The 22,552-nt window shown below is 39.5% G+C and overlaps 1 protein-coding gene across 1 annotated transcript in view; it reads left to right on the top strand.

Moving 5' to 3' along the window:
* Nucleotides 1–238: 238 nt before the first annotated feature.
* LOC109053307 (peroxisomal succinyl-coenzyme A thioesterase-like) overlaps nt 239–22,552 on the top strand; it is a 32,965-nt gene continuing 10,651 nt past the window's right edge. Inside the window, exons 1-9 of the mRNA XM_042722644.1 lie at nt 239–336; nt 10,079–10,281; nt 12,048–12,147; nt 12,265–12,455; nt 12,602–12,744; nt 12,985–13,104; nt 13,199–13,281; nt 15,294–15,384; nt 15,496–15,576. Of these exons, the coding sequence (XP_042578578.1) occupies nt 239–336; nt 10,079–10,281; nt 12,048–12,147; nt 12,265–12,455; nt 12,602–12,744; nt 12,985–13,104; nt 13,199–13,281; nt 15,294–15,384; nt 15,496–15,576 (1,110 nt within the window). The remainder of the gene's footprint in view (nt 337–10,078; nt 10,282–12,047; nt 12,148–12,264; nt 12,456–12,601; nt 12,745–12,984; nt 13,105–13,198; nt 13,282–15,293; nt 15,385–15,495; nt 15,577–22,552) is intronic.

Below are 22,552 nucleotides of genomic sequence, written 5' to 3' on the forward strand. Positions count from 1 at the left end.
ACGACGGAACCGGTCCTCCGTGCCCCTGACTTCAACCGCCCCTTCCTGCTGCAAACGGACCCATCCGACACCGGGTTGGGAGCTGTCTTGTCGCAGGGCCACGACGGTGAGGAACACCCGGTGATGTACATCAGCTGAAAGCTGACCCCCGCAGAGCAACGATATGCCACCGTAGAGAGGGAAGCGTTGGCCTGCAGTGGATGGGCCGGGCGAAGGAGACCAACGCCAGGGTGACGCGATGGTTCCTGGTGCTCCAGGACTTCCACTTCACCCTACGACATCGGGCGGGGACGGCCAACGCCGATGGACTCTCCCGCCTGTGGTCAGCTTTCGCAGGTCTGTCAGGCTCCACTCCCCGCCCTCCCCCGATCTCCCCACTGCTCCAGAGGACTAGGACGACACTTAGGGGGGGGGAGTGTGACGCGTGTCCCGAGCACTCATCAGCATCGCCCTGGCAACAGCGCAGGCACACCTGCGCCTACTCATCACGGGCTGAGCGGCCACACCTGCGTGCCATCAGCCGCTGCTTATTTAAACCCCGCAAGCGGGCACAGAGGTGAGAAATGTCTCCACGAGAGCCGGCTAACATTGTCTTTTCCTCTGCCCCTAGAAAGCAGTGTGTGACCGCCAGCCCCAACGCCATGGGAGAGCACGGACCCACACTGCACTAGTAGCACTTCCTAGACAAGACGCCGAGCACCGAACACCCAAACCACCTCACCGCCTTTTCAGTTAATAAAATCCACCCTTCGGGGAACTTACCCTCATCCTCGTGTCGTGTCCTACTTCACCCCGCCACAATATTTATTTAATTATTTTAGTAAAGAAATTTGCAATTATTAGGAGTTTATCTACAGCAACTTCTGTATATGGCACGTGATCTGGCTTATACTAGCCATGCCTCAGGGCAATTATATTTGTGGGGTTCCCCTTCCTCAACCTCTCTCCTGGCCAGCCCAAACCTGACCAGTCCAACTGGGATGTTTGCCTTCAGGACTTCGGTGACAGGATGGTGACTCTCCTGCTGTGTTAATGTTTTGTGTCTGAGCAAGTAATTGGTGTTCTTGTCTTTGTGTGATTGTATTACTTTAGGACTGATTGTCTTGCCATGCAGTCTTTTGTCTGTGTTCAGTTTTGTGGACGGGTTGTTCTAACAGTTCTTGTTGTTGTTTTTTTAATGTATAAAAAAACAAAACATCACACTCTGTTCACAAGTCCTCACCTTGTCATTGGCCACACCTGACAACTGTGGTATGGCAAATGGATGTCACTGAATGTAATGACATACAATTGAGAAGTTGCACTGCAGCATTTTAATGATAAACTTCCGTAAATGGTGCCAGTCGTGCCAAATGAGCTTGTCTATTACCACCCACGACTACTTAATCCATCTTGTATTGCACTCCTGTAAATGTTGATTCAAAACGAGTTTGCACTTAGTTTGTAATCGAAAAGATTTATTAACAGTAATAACATATAATATTAACAGCTTGAGATGGTTACAAAATAGTAGGAGTGGGAATCGCAGCATGCCCTGCTCACTCCAAAGTCCCCACTCCAAGGGGATAGGGATGATCACTTCCATTTGGAATTTGCCTCGTGAACCGTTTGATACTGATACTCGTACCGGCACACCCCTAGTACCTCACGATACGATACGATACGATACGAATCACAATACATGGCTCATGATATGATAATATCATGAATACAGTGATAATCAATATATTGCTAGACAATCCTATAATGATAAATCACGATATCTGTCTAACTATGGAAACAAAATGCCTCTGAAAAGGTTAAGTGCAAGCTTTCTCTGTTTATTCAAGTCCAAACTGATAGAAAACCACACAAAAAGTTATGTAAAACAAATTTACCATGTTAAGTAAATTAATCATTTTATTCTTGGACTTATTAAAAGCTTACACATGTCTTTTTGTGTAAATTAACACATTTAACTGCTTATCAACTTTATATAGGATATATATATATATATATATATATATATATATATATATATATATATATATATAAATAAACCTGGTACATTCCAAATTTTACCTGGAAAGTTTTCTCAACCTTTCCTCTCCTCATCATAAAAACAGGGTCCAGCACATGACATTGCCATTCACATTGCATCTTTTGCAAGCTTAAGTACCAATACTCACAAACTCAATAAGTGGTCTGCAATGATAATTTGCCTACATTCCATGCTGATAGCTGTTTCGGGGCAGTTTTTTAGTTCTCATCTCCATAAACATAAGACACCGGTGCATCTCTGATTTGTTGTTGGTCTACCATTACGCTCATATTTCTTCTTCGCTGTGAATTACAATTTCGTTCATCTGACCATCCGCAATCTTGAAGTGCCACCACAAGAAGTCTGGAGGGTACTGCTGCACTGCCTTACCTCTTAGTTGGTAAGCAAAAGTGGTAAACAGCCACAGTTGTAGGTATGAATTTAGATCTTGTGTATGTTTAAAAAAATATTGATATTTGGTGCCAGAGTATCGTTAACATACAGCGGCTGGAAATTTTGCGATAAATTGGCTCATCGATTTATCGTCCTACCCTTACAAAATAGATGTATGAGATGATAAAACATATACTATTAATCGTACCGGCATGTATGCAAAATGTTACCAGAGAGAGCGAGACAGAGATGGAAGGCAGAGCACAGGTAGAGAGGAAGAGCAAAGCCCCAAAAAATGATAGCAAAGAAGAGGCAAAGAAAAGAGTGCCCCAAGAAACAGACTGAAAGAAGAGAAAGAGCAATTGTTACAATCTTATTTTATCCCTTATCCTCTGTGTCTTCAGCAATTCCAAATGTCCCTTTTGTTATGGAAGATACAGTTTAGGTCAGGTTCCCGTTCTTCGTACATCGCTAACTCAGTTAGCTGAATTTGATTGTTGATTGTTTGCCATGATCTTGGATAGTTTGGTTCTTCGAAACTCATCCCAGAGTTGCTGTCATAGCAATATCATATCTTTTTAAGCAGAATACTTAAAATCTGTCCACTACCACCGCTGCTTTATTACAAGAGCATCCTACTGATCAAGGGACAATAACTTAAAATAACAATAATTAAAAAAATTATTTAAAGATAATATAATAACCTTGTGTAGTCTTTAACACAGCCAGTTTTATTCACTGAAAGATTAATTCATCATAAAATAATTACTTCATAATTGTCTTACACACATGCTATACAGATAATGTAGAGTCATGCATTAATTTGAGTGATGACAGCTATTATGGGAGTATTATGGCTTGATGGAGTGCAGGAGATGCAGATAACATGATCTTGACCCTTAAGAAACTTTAATTAATGCGGTCACGTAACTAATCTGTTCAAATATAAAATTAAATGAATTGTTAATTACTACATTGAAATAAAAATGTAAAGCCTGTACAAATATTCTCGTTAATATAAATAATTGGGAATCATGTAAATTAAAATAAAAACAGTGCACATTTCATTTATCTATTCTATTCTATTCCTTATAAAAGTCCAGAAATTTGTCAAGTTTTTCATCAGGTGTCTTTTTAATTATAAGATGTCATTAGGTTGCCATCTTGCCACCAGCCAATCGCTGCACTGCTGATCGTGGTTTCGAGTATCAATACATAACCCCTTTTAAACCAACCCAAGATTGCGCAATTATCTCAGATAACTCAATCCAGCCATACTAATCATCAACAACAGGTGTGTTCGAAGAACCGAATTAGCCAGATCTTGATTAGTGTGATGATATCCTCTTGGATGTGACATTTCATTTCGAATTCACCACTGCTTGTGGTTCCAGCAAACCCATCGTTTCATCACATTTTCACCATCCAGTTAGGCACATCAACCATAACTCCTTCAAAAACAGCCAGAAACCTCAGAGTTATGATTGATGATCAGCTAACTTTCTCAGACCACATTGCTAAAACTGTCCGGTCCTGCAGATTTGCTTTATTCAACATCAAGAAGATCAGGCCCTTTCTTTCGGAACATGCTGCACAACTCCTTATTCAAGCTCTTGTTCTGTCCAGGCTGGACTATTGCAATGCTCTCTTGGCAGGTCTTCCAATTAATCCAGAACGTGGCAGCGAGATTAATTTTTAATGAGCCGAAAAGAATACACGTCACACCTCTGTTTATCAATTTGCACTGGCCACCAATAGCTGCTCGCATAAAATTCAAGGCATTAATGTTTGTCTACAAAACCACCATTGGCTCTGCACCCCTTTACCTAAATTCATTACTTCAGACTTATGTGCCCTCTAGAAGCTTGCCTTCTGCAAGTGAACGTCGCTTGATTGTGCCATCCCAAAGAAGCACAATCACTTTTACGGACTTTTAAATTAAATGTTCCCTCCTGGTGGAATGACCTGCCCAACTCAATCTGAGCAGCTGAGTCCTTAGCCATCTTCAAGAATCAGCTTAAAACACATCTCTTCCATCTTTATTTGATCCTCTAAGTTTAGCACTCACTATTCTAATTCTATTCTTAAAAACACAAAACAAAATCTAACTAGCTTTCTAATCTATTTATATTCTATCTTTCTTTTCATTTATTATACAATTAACAAAAGCAAAAAAAAAAAAAAAACCTCAAACACTAGCCTGCTCTATTCTTTTTCTATTATATCTGTTTTCTTTTTATTTATTATATTATTTAAAAGCCCTTGCTACATGTACTGTGTTTAAGTTAACTGAGACTTGTTATAGCACTTGTATATCATTGCTCTTTTGTTGATTTTGATTGCTTCCATTGTCCTCATTTGTAAGTTGCTTTGGGTAAAAGCGTCTGCTAAATGACTAAATGTAAATGTAATGTAAATGGTTGTAATAAGCGGCGTACGAAGAATGAGCCCCAGGAAAGCAAATGCCTTTGTTGATTTTCAACCCAACATAACTTTTTTTTTTTATGTAACTGGTTATCTCAATTTTTATATCATATATAAACATATATAAAATCCCCAAAGTAAAATCTGTGTATTATATGTGGTGGTCGCTTTATTGGGATGATAGGTTCAGGACAGTCCTGCCATGTCTTCTGTTGACACGTGTTTTGTGTTTGACCATGTGGTTGGTGTAACCAACTTAATGTGAGTGTGAGTTTTAAGGTTTGTTTGTCTTGGCATGCAATCTCATGTCTATGTAGGCTATGTGAGCAGGGTGTTCTGCCTGCAAGCCATCATACCTGCGGGCCCCAGTTATGTTGCCGCCTAACCTGCACTGTTCCCTGTTCTCACCTCAGGGTATTTTAGTTTTTTTTTTTTTTACCTTAATAAAAAGCCCATCAAACTCTTTTCATGAGTCATTGCCTTTTCATTGCCTGCACCTGCACAACAATATACAATAATGTATTATTTCACTACAGCATTTTTTAAATTCTAAACTTAGGTGTGTGGCACATTTGACAATATTAAAACAAAAACTGATTTCCTTAAGGTAAGCCATTTGACTTGTATAATCAGTTTTCTTGATGATCGTTTGGGCTTTATGTCATAGAGACCCTTTAAGCCTTTTTATATTGCCACATAAATTACAGACATGACCCCACATTCTACATTTATATGGGTGCTAAATTGCCAATGGTTGCCCCCACTATCAAGGAGATGCTAAACAGGTCCACATTCTCATCTCACCATTGAACTTCAAACACATCCCAATGTCCTGGGAGACAGTAATCCTCAGTACCTGGCACCAAATATCTGATGGCTAGTGAATTACCCCCATGCTCACAATACACATAACACACACAGATTTCTTTATTTAGACTATAATTAATCAGTTACAAATGTATCTGGTATATGCATGTGTTGTTTGTATGTTTCCCTATTATATTAAAACTCGTTATTTGTATAAGTTAAGCTGTAAATGTTTATATTCAGGTGTAAGAATGTATCTCTGGTTCAGTATCTTTTAGATGTTTCTTTCTTGGTATCAAAATGATCTGTTCTTTATTCATCAAACAATGATGTACACTATGTGATTGTGAAATGCATCATACTATTTATACTGTAATAAACATGCAAATGGGCCATAGATGAAGACAAAGAAAACTTCTCCCACTCAAAAATTCACGCCTGGTATTGGCCATTCCACCCAAAAGGTGGGTGTGACTAGGAACTATAAAAAGTCCCGAACTCAGACTAATCATTGCTCAAAAACCCTTATTCTTGACACGGACACTCTCCAAGACTCGTTAAAACTCTCCTCTTGAGTTTGATTTTCCGGCATTTTTTTTAATCTTCAAGTAACTTTGTCAATTTGCTGTGGACTTTCAGAAGAACCAGAGGGCAACCTCCAGCTCACTCCTAAAGAACTCATCTAGAACCTCAGTGTCTATCGCATCAGGACTCTTGTTCAGCAACAAAGCCAATGCAAGTAACCGTTTAAAACTATTTAGATGTGTGTTTAAGTTTGAGCCCCCTTTTTAAGGTAATTTTTGATTCTTTGATGATTCTCATTAGGTTGTGGTTAATTTATGTGAAACACTGTCATTCTTTTGCTCTTCTCTCTCTCTTCCTTACTTTCCTTCATTCTGTATATATGTGTTTTGCTTAATTTAGTTGTATATTAGCTATAGTTTCATGTATTATACAGGTCCTTCTCAAAAAATTAGCATATTGTGAAAAAGTTCATTATTTTCCATAATGTAATGATAAAAATTAAACTTTCATATATTTTAGATTCATTGCACACCAACTGAAATATTTCAGGTCTTTTATTGTTTTAATACTGATGATTTTGGCATACAGCTCATGAAAACCCAAAATTCCTATCTCAAAAAATTAGCATATCATGAAAAGGTTCTCTAAACGAGCTATTAACCTAATCATCTGAATCAACTAATTAACTCTAAACACCTGCAAAAGATTCCTGAGGCTTTTAAAAACTCCCAGCCTGGTTCATTACTCAAAACCGCAATCATGGGTAAGAGGTTAACCCAGAAATAATTAACGGAAATAATTAATGGAAAATAATTAACTTTTTCACAATATGCTAATTTTTTGAGAAGGACCTGTATTTACAATTGAATGTCTCTGTGTGCTTGTTCACAATTTGGAGTCACTGAATGTTGATCCTTGCTACATGTTAAATTACTGCTAGTACTGCATAAAGTAGGAAAGCTATTTTTCCTTTGCCAGGAAAAAAAAAAATCTTTCCTAGAATTGATAAATGATTATATTGTCTGTTTGGTGGATGGGCAGATCAAATAATTGTTATATTGATTCTGCCACAGTTAATTCTAAGATCTATAACCAGTTATAATTAATCATAAATATTTCCCTTTTGAGCTAATTTGCTACATAAATATTGTATTGAGGATAATTTAGGTTCTTCCAAAACTGCCTCATTTAAACACGCCCCACATGTTTACGTCACTGTGTGGGAAGATTTCGCTTTGTCATTCCTATAGCTGATTCGTGCTGGTCACTGAGGAAATACATCAACTTCGCACTGTGGATCGCTGGATCGGCTTTCATAATGGACGAAGCGGAGTCCAGCCCGGGGTCATCACATGGTTGCCGCAAGCCCGCCGGCAATATGCAAATCAACGCAACAAATAAAAACAAAGTTTAAGTCATTATAATCAGTAATTATGTCCCCACTGGATGCAAAAAATGCCTAGTTTGAAATGGGTTTTATTGAATTTGTTTGGCCGTGCTGGGAGACATCATCACAGTATGTTAAGGGGCGTTACATTTTCGTCACATGCTTGAGGTATTCAGTCAACCACAATGCACTGGATAGGTGGCCAATCAGCGTACACCTCGCTTTTCAGAATGATGAGCTTTATAAAAATTGACACGTTTCAGAAAGGCGGGGTATAGAGGAGCAACAATAATGTACATTTTGAGGAAAATTGTGTGTTTTGTGAACCATAAACTGCATAATTACATTGCATTACACCAAATACACAAAATAATGTTCTTTTTAGCAACATTATATGACCCCTTTAACATAAAGCACAAATTCTAGGTCCCTAATCCTACCCGATACCTAAACTAAACAACTACCTTACAACTACCAGCGAATTAAAAGTTTATTGATACAGAAGTCATAGTTAATGGTCTGTTAATAGTGAGAATTGAACCTTAAAATAAAGTGTGACCAATTACAATATATGCAAAGTAATTAGCACAGTTCTTTCGTAAAAGTTCTCTCAAGCTTTCCTCTTAGCAATTGCAATGTTTCTTTGTAAAGTTGCTGAAATTTCTCATTTTTGCACAGGTACCCTTTTGATTCTTAGCAGGCAATAGAACCAGCTAGCTGGAAAGAACATTAGTTTGGATTTGTTTGATACTGTCAGCCCAAAACTGAGAGTCCTCAACACACACACACACACCCACACACACACACACACATACACACCCACACACACACACACACATGCATACACATATTAGTAGCGAACCATGACTTTTGAACCTTGGCCCTCTCCCCCTACCCTTGTCACATTGTTTTCTACACGCACACCAGCAGCACCACTGGCACCACCAGCCTCCGTGCTTTGACTACAATAGACCACACTTTCTCATTCTGTTTGCTCTTTTTTTTAATCACTGAAATTCAAAATTATTGACTCCACTTGCTCATTCTTGAAGTGAATGTTTGAATGTTCGGAGAGTAGATTAAACATTTTGGACTGCCATCTCAAACTGAATGTGGCGTGTCCGGTGTGCGATAAGTTGCCCTAGAGTCACGCATCACATGGTGGCGGCCCTGCGCTTCTTGTCCAGTGTGTTGGCGCCTTTCAGAAATGCAACAAGAAAACAGCAACAGCAACATCACCAAAATAAAACACAGCTAAATTTAAATCAAATGAAAATCCTCATTACAAATGTATCATCACACAATCGGTTTGTGCACAAAAACAACAAATGTAATGTGTAATGTAAGCCAACACATCATGACAGTGCTCAAAACTTAGCGACAGACACTTCATTACAAACAAGCAGTGTTTATATTAAATAATATTATTATTCGCACAGCAGGCCAGTAAATATAATTTTTTGATAGAGATCCCATAGCGGGTGGAACTTGTCATAAAGTTAGTGATAACAAGGCCTACCCATTTAGAGGACTGGTCAGTTTTTCTGTCATTTAAAATTACGCTCCCATTGATTTACTATTGCTTGCCCCTCTGTAATTTCACAGCTGGACCACCAATCACAGAGCCGCAAAAGCTAGGCGGAAACATTCTAATATGGAGAAAATGGGCAAAGTTCATTTAACGCATTCACTGAATAGGCAGATTTGAAGAGTTTATTTCCACAGAAATTGTATTGATTTTATTTAGATGATGATTCTGAAATTCTGAATTGCTTAATGCGTCAAGCGTTTGACGGAAATATTACACCCCTTACTATACTGTGATGGGTGTCCCGGTCAGAACACCGGCGACACAAGACAAAAATAATAAAACCCATTACATGACAAGATGACAAGAGCTACTCTACACCAGCGGTTCTCAATTCTAGTCCTCGCACCTCCCAGCTCTGCATATTTTGCTGGAATTCAAATTGAATTGCTGGACCAGAATTGAGAACCACTGCTCTACAGTGCTCAAAACTCGCACTTGAATCATCAATGGCAAATCCTTTACATATGTAAATGTACTTACAGACTGTCAAAACAGCTGGCATTGTAGTCTTCTCTCCCAGGATCAGGAAACAGTCCTCCATAAAATGTGCTGCACACTAAATATTTGGGTTGAACTGTTCTTGAAGTGTTGTAAATACAACTTAACCACTGATTTCTAGTTGTGTCCTCTTTTGGAAGGCCAAACAAAGTATTTTCACTTTCACAACAAAGTATTATGCAAATCCTCCCACATCGTGACGTAGACATGTGGGGGCGTTTTAGAACGAGCTGTTGTAGAGGTGTGTGGTAAATCTCTTTGTGTTTTAGACTTTGAAACTTTATAGATCTTCTTTATGCACCAAGAGCTTGTAACACTCCAAAGAGAAAGGAAAACTTGAAATCGCATCATATGACCCCTTTAACACAATTGCTATTCTTTAATGTAAGCCAGAAGTAAATTTCAAATGTTATTTTCACATGTATTCTAATAGGTCTGTGAGCACTCAGAAGAGGACATGCCCTTTGCTCTCTGTTCAGCCCGTTCGAGGACTGGTGGATGAGAAGTTTCAGATTGCGGTAACAAATTTACCACCAAATCAAAAAGTTACACTACACTCTCTGCATCAGTCAGATGACAAGGACTTCTGGGAGGCATTTGGACACTATGTCAGTGATGAACATGGATCAGTGACAGGTGCGTAGTATAGTCTAATGCATGATTTGATTCTGGCAGTTATTGGGAGCAAGTGGAGTGAGATCAGGAGAAAATGTGACATGGGTTCTCTTTGACTGATTGATGAGCTGCTGGATTCAAGCTCATCTGTAGATACTTAGTCTTGCTGGTTAGCAGGGCATTACAGTAGTCTATTACTGAAATGACAAGAGCTTGGTAGAGGAACCCTGCAGTGTTTTTTGACAAGAAAGACCTGATTTTCCAGTGTTATTAAGGGAAAATTTGCCTGAATGTGCATTGTTGAAATGTGGGTGGCGAAGCTCAGCTTCTAATGAAACACTTCCCCCAGGTTTCATACTGTTCCATTTGGCATTAGTCTTTCAGCCCCCAGTTGGATAACAAGTAGCTCCATCTTAACAAAGTTGATGCTCCTTTATACAAGCTCCTTATATATAACAGCATAAGGATCTGAAGTTATGTTTTGGATTAAAGTGGAAATTACATCAGCTAGGTACTAGCCAGCTTTGCCAATATGGTCTATCAGCCCTAACCAGGTTAACCATCAACCAACTGATTGGACAAGCTTATGGTCATAAATTACATAAAATAAATGACTTACAGCTACATCCAAGGCTAGGTCCTACTTAAACTAGATAGAAACTAAGGGTGCTTTAATACTTGGTTCGCATGCCTGGTCCGAATCCGAGTTCAATTGCTCCCCCTCCCCCTGACCCCGCTGGACTGCGTTCATATTTCATTTGCGTCATCAAGCCAGCAGCTGTTTACCCATTGCTTAATAACGACTGTGCAGGAGAAGGCGGCAATTGCATAAAGTTGCTCTCTGCACTTTTATATATTTATGTTTTTGAACCATTGGTTTTGTTTACAAAGCTTTGGTACATAACAGCACTTACGTCTGTCTTGCAAATGTACTCCAAATGCTCTAGAGAACACTGAAAGCGAACAGAAATGAGACATACAGCTTTCTGCTTGCAGCGTGTCAGTGAGGAAAGTGAGTGAAACACACAAACACTATGACATAATATGTCATTACTAGCAGTTCACTTCTGCGATTTGGTATGATTGCGTTCACATCAGCAGTGAACCATACCAGAGTTCACATGAACCGCACCCCAGACCACCCTTTTTAAGCGGACTCGGGTACAATTCGCAGGTGCGCAGCGTTTATTTATATTCAGATGGGACTTGTTTTCCATGAGGACTTTAGTGAAATGAAAGTTTCAAAGATATACTAGCCTAATGGTTAGAGAGTTGACTCAAAGGTCATGGGTTCAAGTCTCAGTACCAGCGGGGATTGCAGGTGGGAAGAGTGAATGACCAGCACTGTCTTCCACTTTCAATACCACGACTGAGGTGAGAACCTTGAGCAAGGCACCAAACCACCAACTGCTCCTAGGGTGCCGCAGCAAAAAATTGCTGCCCACCACTCCGGGTGTGTGTGTTCACTACTCACTACTCTGTGTGTGCACTTGAATGGTTTAAGTGCAGAGCACAAATTCCAAGTTATGTTACTTACTTTTTATGACAACAGTACATTTTCCAGAGCAAATTACCTACAGATTTTCAGCAAGGATATACAAATAACAAAAACTTTAAAACTGGTCATTTTAATACCAGTTTCAGGGAAGATACACATCTAGATTCCTGTGCTAATTTATCTGGGTTTATAATAAGTTGCCACTTCTATAATGATCCAGAAATCAACTGAACCTTTGTTACAATTTGCAAGTACATGTTGTGGATGTATGCTGTCATATATAATTTAGGGTTCAAAGATGAATGTTTGGGAGGCACTTATGACGGCACAGAGCCAGTGGGGTTGCTGTGGAGCATGAGGCCCATACCAGGAAGTCGACATGGACTCAGGTAGCTTTGAATAGAAAAGTGATGTGTGTTTTTTATTACCAAGTTTAAATTCAGGTTTAATTTTTATGTGAGGAGTTTGGAAGCCAGAAGTCATCTAACTACTGGTCTTTACTCCAGGTTACGTAAGAGGGACATTTTCAGACCAATGGAAGTTTGCATTTCAGTATACAGTGGGCATCTATCTCAAGGCTTCAGCCAGCAAACACCCTTGGCAACCAGTGTCACTGAGCGCTGGTACGTCGCACCAGGTGTGAAGAGGGTGAACATCAGGGAGGAAGAAATACGAGGAACATTATTCCTGCCTCCAGGTACAAGTATCCATATTAGATTTCTAATCACCCACAAATCTTTGAGTTCAATTTTGACATTGATTCATATTCCCCAGTTTCCCAGGGGGTTGATTTATATTCGATTTTATGTCATGTAAATTGCTTGAAAACGAATTGTTTTTTAGGCTTTGGGCCATATCCAGGAGTGCTGGACCTGTGGGGAACTGGTGGTGGTTTGGTTGAATACCGTTCTGCCCTGCTTGCATCTCATGGCTTTGCATCCATGGCACTTGAGTACACTCAAGACACTGATGCTTCTTACTTTGAGGTAATTCAGAACTTTTGGTTTAATAATGTGGACCAACTTGACATGACATTTGTGGTAGTTTGTAATTACCTGCCTGAAGTTCCATCTGGAACCTTCACTCAAAATGTAAAATCAATTTGGATTGAGTGCATGCAAACCTGGACCCAAAATCTGGTTATGATGTGGGACAACAGTATGTAGTCTCTATATAGTCTTTACACACTATTTATGTTTATGTTTATGTATACATGTTTCCTGTAGAAAGCATACCAGATCCTGAATAATCATCCAATGGTAAAGAAGGATCATTTGGCTGTTCTTGGGCTAAGTGTGGGAAGTGCTATCACACTCAGTATGGCGTCCTACTCCAAAGTCATTAAGGTTTGCTTGGCATATGTAAACACGTGTATCTACATTTTAAATGAAGATTATTTGTATTACATTCCATATTTTGGTGTGTCTTTTTATTGTGCAGCCCCAGTGTTGTGTGTGCATAAGTGGAAGTCATCTGATGCCTGTTGAAAAATCCCTCTCTGAACTCTTTGAGCTGATGAAAAGGTTAGACACAGAAACCATGAGCATGTAGGATGAGGATGTTATGGCATTATAAGTGTTTAGCAATTATCATACTTTTAATTACACAGAGTGCCACCACAATCATTTGAGCACTTAAGTCACAGTTAAGTGTGTGTGTGTGTGTGTTTGTGTTTGTGATTTTGTTTGTGTGTGTGTGTGTGTGTATGTGTGTGTGTGTGTGTGTGTGTATGTGTGTGTGTGTGTGTAGTAAAAGGAGTATGAAGCAGCATATGATGGACAACAATAATTACAGTAATGTATATAGTACAATATCTGCATTGATACATGTACAGGATACATAGACATACTGTTTTCATAAAAAAAAAAAATAATCATAATAATAAAGTTTATAGGTTTAAGCCTATTTTTGATCAACAGGTAAGTATATTGAACCAAAACTTCCTGACAATTAAAAGTATTATATAGCCCACTGAATCATACTGAGACTTAATGCTGGCAGCAGTGGAGCCCCTTGGGAAAGAACTACCAGGTGACATATTTCTTAGCATAAAAGAGGACAATGGTACAAGAGGAATAACAAATGATTGTTTTAAGAGTGAAAATGTAGCAAAATTAGCACCAACATTCAAAAACAATGGATTTGTGATAAGGCTCCTGAAATAATCAGGTCTTCACTTTAAGTTTTCATTTAGTGATGAGTGAATTTTTGCTAGAAAATGAGCAGGAGAAATAGCATGCCGTCCCAGAGATGGCCAAAGCTAAGAAAAGAGTGACACTTTATCTCACAGAGTATGAGACAGCCTGCAGAAGTGACATGCATGGTTGTTGTCACCACTAGAAAAACCTACTATAGCCAAAGCAAAATAAACTAATTTAACCTCTTCCAAGGTCCATATTTACAAAATAGAGACTTCTGGGTTCCATACTCTGGTCTCAAAAGACCAAGTCAATCATTTTGAATCCGAAAGCATCCAAAATGTTGTGGTGTTGCTAGAAGAGGAGTACAGTGTGAAGTGCTTGGTACCCACAGCGACATTCAGTGGTAGTAAAGCTTTTATATAGGGATGAATGAGTGCTGAAGGTGTGAGGGAGTTGTGCTTTATCAATGCTGGTATGAATTCACACACTACTGTGTGATGTAATACAAAAACTTGAAACAGAATATGCTACCCTGCCCTCATTCCCTGCATTATTGACCATTTATTCAGCATGACAATGAATATATTCAGTCTCCTAAGGTGAAAATACTTCAGTGGACATGTATTTCACTAAATCTTAACAATCTTCAGCAGCTTTGGGGGATTTTGTATAGAAGAGCTGAGCAAAACTCCCCATTAAAGAGCAGAGCATTTAAGGAGGTCGTCCAGGAGTTAAACAGGACAGATGTGAAAATTTGTCATGAACTTGTACACTGAATATTATACATTTACTGAATTAAATCTCGGGTATACTCATTTCTGCAATCCTTCATTCAAACAGAATTGGCTAATTTACTTATCTTACAGAAAATTTTGGCATATATTTTGTTGTTTTTATTAAGTATAATGTTTAATATGTTTCAATTTTGCCATCTTTCCATGAATTATATTAGTGATCATTAAGAAAATACATCTTTTATATTTATTCAGAGGGAGTGTACTCATTTATGCTGTGCACTGTATATATGATTTGCATTTATTTATTCAGTTTTTTTTTATCTATATGTTCAAACTTATCTGTATATTGCAACTTTCATGTAAATATTCAGAATTTTAAGTACATATTCACAATTTACATTTCTCACCAAATCTAAAGTTTCAAGCCTTTAGGCTATTGTGTGGCTCTTACTTTTTCTAACATGTTTAATATTGTCAGATATCAAATACAATGACATTCATAAATAACGCGACTTAAGTGTCTAAATGTATTATGGGTACATGATAAAACAATGAGATTTGTGTTCACACTATTAAACAACTGTGATATTGAGTAAATCTGTCCATTGTGAATATTTTACTAATGGTAAGAATAATAATAACAAATGTTAATTCCAGCAATGAAGATAAGCTATGTGTGAATGAGGACAACCAGGTTATCTACAGAAATCTGATTTTATCGCTTCCCTGTCAAAGTGCCAAAGTTGATGTGAGTATATATCATTATGGATTTGTTGATATGTTTGTTTTGTCTAGTTTTTAATCTATTTTTAAAAATTTGTTTTCCGTTAAAGCCAATCATCTTTTAAAATGCACACAGGTTGGGAGAATAAAGTGTCCTCTTCTGTTGGTGAATGGTGATGATGATCAGACTTTTCCTGTAGTGGAATCAGCTGAAGACGTGAGTTACAAATTTTTCAGTTCTGTCACATTAAGTTTATTATTAAACATTGCTTTCTACTGTGACATAAAACAGAGCAAACTTCAAAACTTCATTAAAAGTTCATGGACCACTGAATTACATTTTCTGACATTTTAACTAAGGTGTTTGTGTTGCACATCATTGCAGACAATGTTAGCATCTGTTAATTTTAATTGTATGAGAAAACGTCAATTTAATTGAATGAGAAAAGTTTTGAAGGCTGACAGCGCACAAATGCCCAGATAGGGAGCAGCACACTTGCAAGAGGCCCTTCATGGTGAGGGGATTACAGCTAGCTCACTTAACAAGCAACCCGCCAGGGAGGCAGGAGATGGTTCAGCCACCTGGCATGATTGCTATCCGGGCTTCAAAAATAGAAGAGGGACTCGAATGCTCAGATCGAGAGGTGCGTGCTCATGAAATGCCTAAGGGCACTGCTAAGCTCGACCCACAAGGAGGGCGGCTCAACAGGGAGGCGGAGAGAGGCTTAAAAAACCTGAGGCCACTACTCAGTGGAGCTTTAAACCAAAGGGGGACTTAATGTGAGAAGTCCATAGACGCTCAATCAGCAGGCTCAAAGAAAACCCTCTGGGGTGAGAGGAGCACTGCCTGGCTTGACCCAAATAGAGGCAACTTATCAGGGAGGCAGCAAGCAGCCCAGCTACCTGATGTCACTGCCATGGAGCTCAAGAGCTAAGGGTTTAACCCCTAGCAAAGAGAGATAGGAACCCAGCTTGACCAAAGTGATCAATAGCCCAGGGTCAGTGGACCTAACTCTCAAGTTGAGAGGAGGACTCACACAGTCTGCCCAGGACCGGCAAGCTCAAGGGGACCCTCCCGCAGTGAGGTGAGCACAACCATGTCCGGGGAGCAGATAGATTGCAACTCGGACATCAGAAATAGGATCCTGCTAGAAGGGGATCACACATTTCTAAATGGAACAACAGGGTCCCAGCATAAAGGCAACTGACCAAGGAGGCGACAGAAATGGGTCTAACATCAGTATAGTTTTCAAACATCATGGGTCTAACATCAGTATAATCAGTATAGTTTTCAAATGAAGTTTTCCAGCAGCAGTGCTCTCGGCTCTCAAGCTGAGGTGGGCCCTTACAACACATACTGGGAACGACTTATAGCTAACCCTCACAGTGAAGGGAGCACTTCTCGGCTCAGTGAGGAGGGGGATTTTGATTTTAAGGGGTAACCCAGCAGGGCCCAATAAGAGACAGTCCACTGGTGCAGCTGGACATGGTCTCATGCTCTCTAGCTCTCTATCTTGCCATGGTGTGCAACAGGGCTGCAGCCTGACCTGCTGCAGCATATGCCCTGCCATTCAAACAAGATATATCCTGAAGGGGTTTGGACAGCAGGGAAGGAGCCTTAAGAGATGTCTCCCCATAGAGAGATAGCAGGCCAGCGTCTCTTCAGCAGGGGGCATTCTTCTCATAAGCGTCAGGGATTTATCATTCCTGATAGGGGTGGGAAGTTCACTCCACCAGCCAGGAACGGTGAACGATTAAGTTCTGGAAAGTGATTTTGTGCCTCTCTGTGATGGTTTCATGAGGCGTCGCTCACTTGTAGATCTCAGACTTCTGGAGGGGATGTAGATTCTCAAAAGTGAGTGGAAGTAGGAGGGTGCTGAGCCTGTGGCTGTTCTAAATGCAAGCATCAATGTCTTGAACTAGATGCAAGCTACAACCGGGAGCCAGTGCAGGGAGATAAAGAGAGGTGTGACATAGGCCCTTTTGGGTTCATCAAAGACCAGTCATGCCGCTGCATTCTGAATAATTTGTAAAGGTTTGATTGTGCGTTGGAAATCCAGCCATAAGAGCACTGCAGTAGTCCAGTCTAGAAATGACAAGGGCCTGGACAAGAAGTTGTGCAGCATGCTCCCTTAGGAAGGATCTGATCATTGTGATGTTGTGCAATGCAAACCTGCAAGATTGAGCAGTTTTTGCAATGTGGTTTTTGAAAGTCAGTTGGTCATCAAAGATTACACCAAGTTTCTGACCAAACTTGATGGGGTAATTGTTGATGAACCTAACTAGATATTGAAATCATGATGTAGAGTCAGAGTGGCAGAAAAGATGAGGAAATCAGTCTTTGTCAGGTTGAGCTGTAGGTGATGTTCTTTCATCCATGCTGTGATGTTCTCCAGGCAGCCTGAGATCCGCGCAGCTACCGATGGATCATCTGGTTAAAATGAGAGATAGAATTGTGTGTCATCAGCATAGCAATGTTAGGAAAAACCATGTGCCTGTGATGCATGGTGTGCAGTGATGCAGTGTATATGGAGAAGAGGAGAGGTCCAAGAACTGATCTCTGAGGAATTCCGGTGAGCAGTTGATGTGCTTAGGAAACCTCCCCTCCCCATGTCACCTTTAAAGACCTATCAGTGAGATAGGATTCAAAGTGAAGTGGAATCCCTGAGATGCTCAGTAAGGAGAGGGTGGAAAGGAGGATCTGATGATTCACAGTGTCAAAGGCTGCAGATAGATCCAGCAGAATGAGAACTGATGATTTGGAATCAGTTTTTGCATTCTGCAAGACTTCAGTGACTGACAGTAGTGCAGACGGAAACCTGATTGGTTAGCATGCAATTTGTTTTATCTAAATGTAACTGGTATAGGGGATGGTTTCTCACAGGTAGCAAGATGTAGGTTAAATGTTATGAAGTAGTGGTCAGAGGTGTGTAGGAGTTTTACCAAAATGTAGTCTGCAATACAATTGCATGTGTAAATTTAAAGGGTTAGCTCACCCAAAAATGAAAATAAGCCCATGTTTTACTCACCCTCGAGGCATCATAGTTGTACATGACTTTCTTCTTTCAGACAAATCCAGTCTGAGTTATATTAAAAATTGTTCTGGCTATACCAAGCTCTATCATCGCAGTCAGCGTGTGTTGCAGTTGAACAGTCCACAAGTTGTCAAATAAAGCGCACGCATCCATACTAAAACGTGCCTCACACGGCTCCGGGGGATGAATAAAGGCCTCCTGTAGTGAATCCATGTGTTTTTGTAATTCAATTCAATTCAAGTTTATTTGTATAGCGCTTTTTACGATACAGATCATTGCAAAGCAACTTTACAGAAAATTAAGTTTCTACAATATTTAGTAGTAGCTTATCAGTTTTGCAGAAAATTAAGTTTCCACAACATTTGGAAATGTTCAGAAAAAATCAATAAAAAGACGTAAAACAAAACAGACGATTAACACTATTAACAGCAATTATGCAATCAAACTTATAGCAAAATGTGGTAGTTCTGTATGTTGTCTCTGGGTTAGCATCATCTGAGGTCCTCTGAGGGTTGGCATCATCTCTTCTCAGGTGTTCTGGATCCAGAGACTGGAGCTTGTGTAAATCCTAGTTACATCCCGTGGCAAAACAGAGAAACAAATAGAGACATAATTAGCGTAGCTGCTGTTTCTGCCAAGTAAAATTAATTAGTTTAACCCAAGTTAAAGAATAATAATGCGCATTTGATCAGATATAACTGCAGTCCAAAATTATGAGATGCATTATTTGAATGCTTGGCCAAAGAGGTGTGTTTTTAATCTTGATTTAAACAGAGGAAGTGTGTCTGAACCCCGAACATTATCAGGAAGGCTATTTCAGAGTTTGGGAGCCAAATGCGAAAAAGCTCTACCTCCTTTAGTAGACTTTGCTATCCTAGGTATCCTATCCCCATTTAGATAAACAAAGTGGTAGCGATCGGACAGGTAGGATCTAAACCATCTTAAAGCCTGCCCTTGGATACCTGTATAGTTTTGTAATCTATCTATGAGTATGTCATGATCTATGGTGTCGAACGCAGCACTAAGATCAAGTAAAACTAGCAATGAGATGCAGCCTTGATCTGAAGCAAGAAGCAAGTCATTTGTAATTTTAACAAGTGCAGTTTCTGTGCTATGATGGGGCCTGAAACCCGACTGAAATTCTTCATAGAGATAATTTTTTTGCAGGTAGGAGCACAATTGAGCAGACACAACTTTTTCTAAAATTTTAGACATAAAGGGAAGATTTGAAATGGGTCTGTAATTTGCCAGTTCACTAGGATCTAGTTGTGGTTTCTTAATAAGAGACTTAATAACCGCCAGCTTGAATGGTTTTGGGACGTGACCTAAAGTTAATGACGAGTTAATAATATTGAGAAGCGGTTTTTCTGCTACAGGTAACAACTCTTTCAGTAATTTAGTGGGTACAGGATCTAATAAACATGTTGTTGGTTTAGATGCAGTGATAAGTTTATTTAGCTCGTCCTGTCCTATAGTTGTAAAGCACTGCAGTTTATCTTTGGGTGCGATGGATAAAACTAAAATATTAGATGCTGTGGCTTCTACATATTGTATTTCTGATGTTATCTATTTTATCTGTGAAGAAATTCATAAAGTCATTACTATTTAACTGTGAGGGAATATTTAGATCGGGTGGCGTCTGGTTATTTGTTAATCTAGCCACTGTGCTAAATAAAAACCTTGGATTGTTTTGGTTGTTTTCTATGAGTTTGAGGATATGCTCAGCCCTGGCAGTTTTTATAGCCTGTCTATAGCTGGACATACTGTTTTTCCATGCAATTCTAAAAACTTCCAAGTTAGTTTTTCTCCATTTGCGCTCAAGACTATGAGTTTCTTTCTTGAGAGAGTGGGTATTACTGTTGTACCATGGCACAGTACGTTTTTCTCTAACCTTTTTCAATTTGATGGGAGCAACAGCTTCTAATGTATTAGGAGAAGATAGTGCCCATGTTGCCAGTCATTTTGTCTAGTTCATGCGTATTTATGGGTACACAGAGCAGTTGAGATAAATCAAGCAGGTTATTTGCGAATCTGTCTTTGGTGGCTGGAACAATAGTTCTGCCCGGACGATAACGCGAAGCTATATAGTTATTATCATCAATACGCAAAATGCACAATACAAGGAAATGGTCAGTAACATCATCACTTTGAGGTACGATATCTATGTCAGTAGGATCGATTCCATGCGCTATAATTAAATCTAGCGTATGATTAAAATGATGAGTGGGCCCGGTGACATTTTGCTTTACTCCAAAACAGTTTAATAAGTTTGTAAACGCAAGTCCTAATGCATCATTTGTATTATCAATATGAATGTTAAAATCTCCGAAAATTAGCACTTTATCAGCAGTAACCAACAGGTCTGAGAGGAATTCTCCAAATTCTTTTATGAATTCTTGTATATGGCCCTGGTGGTCTATACACAGTAGCCAGAGAAAGAGATACGATAGATTTCTTTTGCATATCTGACAGTGTAACATTAAGCATAAGTATTTCAAATGATTTAAACCTGTATCCTGTTTTCTGGGTAACACTGAGAATATCACTATATATTGTTGCAACACCTCCCCCACGACAAGTCTGACGGGGCTCTTGGTTGTTGGGGGGTGGGGTGGTTTGGGGGGTGTTTGGTGGTGTATGTTTATAACAGTAGTTTGGTGCAGTAGACTCATTTAGACCAGTATAATCATTTGGTTTTAGCCAGGTTTCAGTCAAGCAGAGTACATCAAAACTATTATCTGTGATCATTTCATTTACAATAACTGCTTTGGGTGTGAGTGATCTGATGTTTATGAGCCCAAACTTTAAAAATTGTTTTTGTTCATTTATTTTATGTTTTTCTGGTTTAATCACGATAAGATTTTTTCTAGATCCTACATTAAATTTATATTTTGACCTCACTATTCGGGGAACAGACACTTTCTTAATAGATTGGACAGCGCAAGTACTTCTAACATTTAAGTGGGTAGAACAAAAGCCATCATAGCAGTTATTTGAAAATTGGCTTACTAGTCAAATGGAGCGTAGAGTCCTGGAGATGTTGTCCGAGAGCAGCTACGCTCCGACTCTGCTGGGGTGCAGGCCATCAGCGCGAAAAAGCCTAGGTCGCTCCTAGAAAAGATTCCAATTAAATAAGAAAAATATCCTTATTTCAAACGTAATAAACACTTTTCTCTCACTTCCGGTATCTGTCATACTTGGAAGCCATTCCGGCAGATGACGTAGGATGTCAGCATTGCATGATTAGTGACAAATGTGGAGAGAGAACAAAATGCCGGTCACGAATTAGAAGTACAAGCCGAGGATTTGTAAAGAAAATGTTGGAGGATTTCGATATAAACCAAGAGAAGCCTTTTTTTTTTTGCTAAAGTAAGGAAACTTTATTTCCTTTGCTCCTATAAACAAACTTGTGAGACTAGTATATCTCAGAGGCTTCGCGCTGCGCATATGTCCTGCGCCATCTGCCAGAACACCTTCCGCATATGACAGATACCGAAAGTGAGAGAAAAGTGCTAGGATGCCTCAAGGGTGAGTAAAACACAGGCTAATTTTCATATTTGGGTGAACTAACCCTTTAGGTCCAGTTGCTTGCCAGATTTGTGAGTGCTTGTGGTGGTAAGGCATTTGAAATCAAATGAAGCTAGGAGTGAATGGAAATCTGCACCATAAGGCTAGTCCAATTAATATCGAAGTTACCAGAGACTATGAGTGGACTGCCATCATCGGGGAATGAGGACAGCAGCCCATCCAGCTCCTTTAGGAAAGTGCCCAGATGCCCAGGAGGGTGATAAATGACATACAACAAATACAACATGCAGTTTTATCAGAGCTGTTACAGTAATAGCATGAGATTCAAATGAGTTATTCTTGCAAATAGGGGAGCATGGGTTGAGTATTTCCAATTGTTAGAAATGAGAAGACCAGAAACTCCACCCCTCCCAACCTGTCAGGGGGTGTGAGAGAAGGAGAAGTTTTTAGAGAGAGCAGCAGGGGTTACTGAGTCTTCTGGACGAATCCAGGTCTCAGTAAAGCCCAAGCTGCTAAGTGCAGTTTGAGAAGCAATAGCAGGAATAAGATTAGTTTTGTTGACAGCAGACTGACAGTTCCAGAGACCCACAGAAAAAGAGAGAGGTATAAAATATTTCATTTTATTTCGGC

The sequence above is a fragment of the Cyprinus carpio genome, chromosome B4 (assembly GCF_018340385.1).
Source record: "Cyprinus carpio isolate SPL01 chromosome B4, ASM1834038v1, whole genome shotgun sequence".
Lineage (NCBI taxonomy): Eukaryota > Metazoa > Chordata > Actinopteri > Cypriniformes > Cyprinidae > Cyprinus > Cyprinus carpio.